We start from the raw sequence: 7489 nt of genomic DNA, 5'->3' as shown, positions 1-7489 counted from the left end.
ATTAGTTTTGTCAGTGTTTTCAAACCACCTTCTCCCAGTAACTTAAGCACATCTCCAGGTACATCATGATCTCCTGTAGCCCTTCCATTCCTCATGTCCTTGATAGCTTTTTCCACCTCACTTTTAAAATATATGGTCCTTTCTCTTCTGTATCTACTTATTCTTCCGGTTCCACTTCCAAGGTTTCTGGCCGATTAGGTTGATCATATAGTTCTGTAATATAATTTTCCCCAATTTTCAGCACTTGCCTCTGATTTATTCTATTCCCCTGGGAGTCTTCGATGCCAATATTTTGAATCCCATGGTTCTCTTTCCATCCTAGTTCTTTTGTCTTCATTACATCACATCAGAACGTCCTGTCCTTTGAAATTCTATAATCTCATTGCATATCTTCTCAAGATATTCCTTTTTGGCCCTGTCCGTGGCTCTTTTCAATTCATTCCTCAGTCTCCTGTATTTCCTCCTGCCTTCTTCATTGTTTACATTCTTCCATTTCTTTCGCTCATCCATTTTACTTATCATCTCCTGTGTAACCCATGGTTTTCTTGCTATCTTCTAAACTTTACCAACCAATTCACTAAGAGTATCTAACATGCATTATTTTATGTTGTTCCACTGCACTTCAGCATTTCCGCTTTCACTTTCAATTGCACTGAGTTTCTCTTCTAGGGTCTCCTGCACGCTTTGTCTGTGAGCATATAATTTCTCCAAATCCCATGTAGGTCTGCGCTTTTGAAATCTTATAATTTTCTTCAACCTGGTTCGGAACTTGGCAACCAGTAAGTTGTGGTCAGAGTCAATATCTGCCCCAGGCAGCGTCTTCACATCCTTCACACTGTTTCTGAATCAATGTTTCACGAGGATGTAGTCCAGCTGATGCCTCCTCCAATCCCCAGGTGCCTTCCATGTGTAAATTCTTCTCTTTGGCTTCTTGAACCAAGTGTTGGTGACAATCAGTCCATTTTGTTCACAAAAGTCAATAAGCATTTGACCCCTGTGATTCCGTCTTCCTAGTCCATGTGATCCCACAATATTCTGATATGGTTCATCTCCAAAATGCTATTCCAGTCTCCCAATATGATGCTGTTTGTGTCACCTCTTCCATCTTCCCGAAGAATTTCTTCAATTGTGTCATACACTTTTTCCACTTCATCATCCTCATACTCTGATGTTGGCATGTACACTTGCATAATCAATATATCTACCGGTTCCACTTTTAACTTCAATATACAGTAAAACTTGGTTATAGCAACATCGGTTTCTGCGGCACCTTGTCTATTGTGTCAAATATTCAATGGTATGAACTAATTCCTCATAAAGCAACTGTTTTTATACCTTGCTTAGTACGACATGCACAAATGCATCAACCTCGTATGTAACGTCATTTTCATTCCTGAATTTCTCTGATATCGTGGGAAAGTTCGATGTGTCTGCCCACCCTCACTTTCTCTACTTGCTGACGTGACTGTCCTGGAAGAATACGACCGCGGGCTGCAAGAGGAGCGTGGGTTTTATGCGAAAACAAGGGTGTGGGGTGGGACTGCGTGAATAGTGCAAGAGGACGCGGCAGGTTGTTAACTGCATTCCTTTCCTAGAACCTCATCTAACAGGACCTCACATTGTCTACTTACCCTATATTGTTCCTGCCTAAACCCAGAGAAGTGCAGTAGCGAAAACATGGCAATGGAAAGGAAAGTTTTAAGCATTGAAGAGAAAGTTAAAGTGATTCGTGAAATAGAAAATGGAAGGAAAAAAGCTGATGTATTACACATTTGGGCAACTCCACGTTAATGTTACGTTAGTCTGTACTTAACTACGTATTTCACTAAAAAATGCAACATTTTAACTCGGTTTTTGGTAGATTTTTACGTGACTAATATAAGGCTACTGTGGAAGTGCCCATTTCGGTTACGACGACATTCGTTTATAAAGACACTATTTTTGGGTCCCTTTGATGACGTTATAACCAAGTTCTACTGTAGTTCGTTAAAAATCAACCAACATTTTTTGGAGGAACATGTCACCTCCATGCTTGCCACCTGGTTTCATGCTTCTTTCTTGCTCGGCTAATTCTTCGATCCTGAAGATGGAGGCGATATGTTCCTCTGAAGCATCTGGTGACTTTCAACTGACCATGCGGTGTTATATCTTCAAGGTTGTTGAACTTCTAGCAGTCAGAATTTCAGGTACAGCTCTCAGACCATGAACAAGAAATCCTCTGTCCTGTGTGAAAGAGAAAGCCTCCAGTTTATTCCTGAAAAAGTTTTTCTGGACAGGGTTTGAAATTACTTAATGAATGTGATTTAAACAAATTTATGAAGATAAGGTCTAAAAGTTCATAGATATGCTTCCCATCTGTTCTCCCATCATTAAAAATGAAGATAGCAAGTTACAACTCTATCCAGTTCAGATTATATGGGAATGTTTCGATTTTATGTTGGTACTGTACAGGTGTCTCATTCATTTAATACTTACCAGTATTAATTTATTTGCTGTTATGTCCACTTTTGTATTTAGGAAATTTTATCTACTTGAATTTTAATGCTCTGTATTTGTTCTGTATATAGTTATGTCTTTCTTTGTCTTAGTTTATGATTTTAAATGTTGATAGACCACGTTGTTCCTATCATTCATACAGAAATAGTATATCAGTCAGAACTGAGATTTCTTGGAATTCACATGACAGAAACCCTAAAATGGTGCGCTCATGCTCAATTTCTAAAAGCAAAGCTATGCAAAATAATTTATATGGTGAAAATATTAAAAGAAATAATGAGTCCATATATGATAAATATTATTTATTTCTCAAATTTTGAGTCATGTATGAGAAATGGTATCTTATTGTGGGGTGGGGATGGGGAAAGTAAAAGCATTTTTAAATATTTTTAAATTGCAAAAGCGGGTTCTTCGAGTGATTAGTGGTATTAGTAGTCGCACGTCATGTAGACAGATTTTTAAAGATTACAATGTTTTAACATTGCCTTCTCTGTATATATTGGAGGTGACATGCTTTGTCAAAAAATACAAGGCTTTTATGGCAATAAATTCGGATATTCATAATTATAACACATGAAGAAAATTAAATTTTCATGTACAGCACTGTAATACAGCTCTTTTTAAGAGGAGTGTCATAAATACGGGAATTAGTTTGTATAATAAGGTCCCCAATCAAATAAAACAAAGGGAAAACTTTAACTCATTTAAAAGGAATTAAAATCTTTTTTGCTGAAACATTCCTTTTCTTCTGTAGATGAATTTCTGTCTTTTGATTCATCAAGTGTGTAAATGTAATATGTAGCTGATTAATTTGTTGTATTTGTGTAAAGACAATGAAATTAATGGTAACTAGATCTAGATAATATTATTCAGACGACAAACCCCCTATATTAGGGTGGGACAGTGTATACTGTAAAGATATGCACAAGAATTAGATGTAAAACTGACAGTCTCCTTATTCAAATGGTTGTAATACCTGTATGTATGGATTGTTGAATGATAATAAAATGATAATGATCATGATCATTGACTTTACTGTATCTGTGGTTGTCCTGTTTAGAATCTGACTGTGATTTTATCTTCTCTTTAATTGAACACTGGTTTTATTGCCTGATTGTTAGGTTATACATGGCTATAGGTGTAAAGGTTCATACATGTGGCATTTTAGATTGTTTTCATAACTCCTGCAGATGGTTGATGTTATGTTTGGTTTATATGTCCTGCCTTGTATTGGTTCTGGTGTCCAGTGTGAAAGAATGGTGTAGGAGTAAGGTTCACACAATGGAAACCTCGCAGTAAAGAGAAACTTCGCAAAATGTAACTTACTCAGGAGAGAAAAGGTTTATTTTTAATGCACTTTTGTTATGCAGAAGAAAAGAAAAGAAAGGGCACTTACTGTTCCTCTGAAAGAGCAATTGCAATTGTATCAAAAGCAGTTGGTAAAAATGAACAGTCAATGGAAAACATGTAGGGACATTGCCAATGGGAAAAAGGTGGGAGAAAGTTTCAGTGCCAGAAAAATTAAATGTGCTAAAAGAATTCGTTGAGTGATATTGAAGACTAGGTTGTGCATGGAAAATGTTTAGAATAGTATGAGCCAAACAAATAAATGCCAACTTTGCAGGACAAAGCGCAGTAAGGTTCATAGGTGGGGCAGAATTGATTATGATTGAAAATTGAAATTGGAAGGCTACCATGATGTCATAAAAAGTGCAAAGTGTAAGAAATGGTTGTATGAAAGGCTTATTCCCAATATTGCATTTCATAGTATAGTTGTAGATGCACCTTAGCACATAGTACACTCCATCTTGTAAGGCCGATAGTATAACATGGCTCAAAAGGGAGGGGGGAAGTACTGTTGATCCTGAGTGAACATGGAATGGACTGCAAACTGTAAGATTGAACAAACCACAACCTGTTTTATACTGTGAATGTTATTTTGCAGGAAGTTGTCCTGTGTTATGATTTCCTCCATACCACTGTGACTCAAACCCTATTTTTCAATTGACCTAATCCTTCCATCCATACTGTGGACCTGGGATCGACTCAGCCTCTCACAGAAATGAGTACCAGGAATCTTCCTGGGTGTAAAGGGTGGCTGGTGCATAAGGCTGACAGCCTCACCACCATCTGTGAACTGATGGTCTAAAAATGTGGAAGCCTTGATGTCTCACATATAGGCCTACTATGACCTGTTGCAAGTATAGCTTTACTTCTCCACCCCTTCCTTTCAAAATGGCAGTCTATAGGCTCCCAGAGCCATCATGTAGTGAAATATAGTCATGAGTCCTGTGGGACTCAGAAGCAAGAATCACTATGCTGGCAAAGGCCAGCAACAATTTACTGTACTGGACTATATATCCTCCTTATGTTGGCAGGCATCGGCTCAGTAAACACATTTGTGCTGCATTAAAAAATAGAAGGCATGGTTTTCTATGTGGTCTGTGTTCTATCAAAGGAAAATGGTTGATTAGCACTTACCAGAACTTTTTGTTGAAATTTTATTTTTTTTAATCATCTTATTATTTAGTTTACTTATTTCGCAAACATTAATTATAATTGGGTTTCCTGTCCAAGTCATGTCAGTGGTGATTATTATTATGATGCTGTATTAAAACATTTCAGAATTTTTCCCAAAGTATGCAGAGCTAATCCCATCAGGACAAACAAGTAGTTCTCTGTCTCAGGCAGCTAAGGAGCACCAAATATACCTTGTTGCTGGCTCAATCCCTGAAAAAGATGGTGATAAGTTGTATAACACCTGTACAGTCTGGAATCCATCTGGGGAGCTTGTCACCAAACATCAGAAAGTAAGTTTTGTAATATAATTCCAATATTATTTTGAATTTAGGCAGCAGTGTTCCTGTCACCTTCAGGCTTTTGGCTTAAAATGGAATTAAAGGCAACAAAAATCATAATTTTATGGTTGAAAAAGACGACAACTTAGATCCAAACAATTTGGTTGCAGTTAGTTTAAGAATCTTTCTAATTTATGTGTAACATTGGATTTCAGTTTTGCACTTCAAGAATTGTTTTATGCCCTTCTGGAAGATAATGTTTTAATTCCAGGATATTAGAATTCCATAAGGTATCAATAGTTGAATTCTTTTGACTGAAAAATACAAACCTTAAAATAAATAGATTTAAATTATGCAGTTTCACCACAGACTTGGCTGCAAAGCCTAGTATTGTGTAGCGATGCCAACATCTTAAGCCTTGTCTCTAAAGGAGAGAGAAATATTTTTTTACTATAAATGCTATAACTTCTCTCAGTATTGCAAACTTGGTATAAATATTAATTTATACCACTGATCTTATAATGCCCTTCTGTAAAAAAAAAATAAGATTCATTTAAAGAAGTCGAGGTATGTCTTGGAAACAGTATTTTGCATTGTGTCTATAGCTTTTATGTCACTGCTTGAAATGTCTTCAGGCCTACGTGTTATGTGGAGACCAGTATTCATAAACCTGTAAGAGCTTTTTTTATCAGGCATGAAAGAACTACCGGCTCATTCTCTACTTTCCTCCTACCCTTTGCACTCATTTATTCCACACATGAAGTCGTGAGTGACCATGTTTTTTCAACGTGATTGTCTTTGAACAGTTTAAGATTGTCTGCAGTGATGGAGTTGATGAAATTGTGAGATTAAATTTGACAGTTCATGTACCCTCATCCTTGTTAGCAAATATTTCGTTGTACCAAAACCCCCTTTGATTAAATAACTTTGGATAACTGTACTTGAGGTGGAGTTGCAACTTACCAGCATTTCTCACTGCATTGTGTTTTGATCCATAATTTCAGTTATGGCGACATTTCTAATGATTAGCCTCAAATAGTAACAGACCATGAAGAAAGCAGTCTTCTGGGATGTGGCACCATGTAGATGTGTTAACCGACGTTTCGGAGGAACGTATCGCCTCCATCTTCAGGGTAGAAAGAAAAATAAGAAAATCTGCAAGCGAAGAGACCGTGAGAACTGGTACAAGCAGACTGTTGTTGGAAATAAACACAGCTATGTGAAAGCAGTGAAGGAAGGAAGGGGGGGGCAAGTCTACATGTGAAATCAGTGGAGTGGGAGGGGTGAAGGGGCTGGGACAGGAACAGGGTTTGTATATGATATTGTGTCGGGGGAGAGAAAGGCAAGGTTAAAGGGAGGGCACTAACCCTTAAGCTTGTGCGGTTGCTATGTTAGTGGGTCATGGCCTGTGTAGCCTTGTGGATCTGGCATCATGTCCCCGGGGGATTTTTAGGGAAGAGATTAGAGGCTTCCATGACTTGCAGAGACCAGTTCTCATGGTCTCTTCACTTGTGGATTTTCTTATTTTTCCTTCTACCCTGAAGATGGAGGCGATACGTTCCTCCGAAACGTCAGTTAACACCACATCCCAGAAGACCACTTTCTTCATAGTCGCTGCCGTGAAAACCTCAAATCTTACATAGTAACAGACCATGTTCTTCTGGTATGCACATTTCACAGAATGGATTGTATGCTGATCCAGAGGCTTGAAGTAATTTGTGGTATTTGAGTGTAAACACAAAACTCAGACACACTTCAGTTGAAGATCTTCATGAGTATGTGCTGCATGTTGGTAAGCAGCAACAGAGATTTCCTGTTCTTGCATGCCATTCTACTTTCTGAGCCTTTCACCTGTTGGTTGTGTGTCTTCGTAGTTACTTGTCAGTTTGGATAACACTTTATTCACATGGACATTTGTTATTTTTTATACAGTGTAGTTTTTCAGACTTACCCATTATCATTGGTTGTAACTTGTCACTCTCTTCTCCATCACAACAGAGTACTGAAGTTGGCTCATTCTTGTGCTTCTTTTCTCTGTGGCACAACTTCCCTCTATTTGCCAGTGCTGTGTTTGATGGATTGAGTATTTTAAAACAGTGTAGTTTCATCAGTGTTCCGTGGCATGTTAAATAGTGATACCAAATTTGATGCTGACTTTCAGGTCTAAAGTCTACAGAAGAATGTTCATTGTTCTC

At 37.7% G+C, this 7489-nt stretch overlaps 1 protein-coding gene across 1 annotated transcript in view; it reads left to right on the top strand.

Moving 5' to 3' along the window:
• LOC111869899 (omega-amidase NIT2) overlaps nt 1-7489 on the top strand; it is a 33705-nt gene that overhangs the window by 12010 nt on the left and 14206 nt on the right. Inside the window, exon 3 of the mRNA XM_023861769.2 lies at nt 5122-5306. Within this exon, the coding sequence (XP_023717537.2) occupies nt 5122-5306 (185 nt within the window). The remainder of the gene's footprint in view (nt 1-5121; nt 5307-7489) is intronic.

Source organism: Cryptotermes secundus, unplaced genomic scaffold, assembly GCF_002891405.2.
Source record: "Cryptotermes secundus unplaced genomic scaffold, Csec_1.0 scaffold958, whole genome shotgun sequence".
Lineage (NCBI taxonomy): Eukaryota > Metazoa > Arthropoda > Insecta > Blattodea > Kalotermitidae > Cryptotermes > Cryptotermes secundus.
This window is presented reverse-complemented; position numbering and strand designations above follow the sequence as displayed.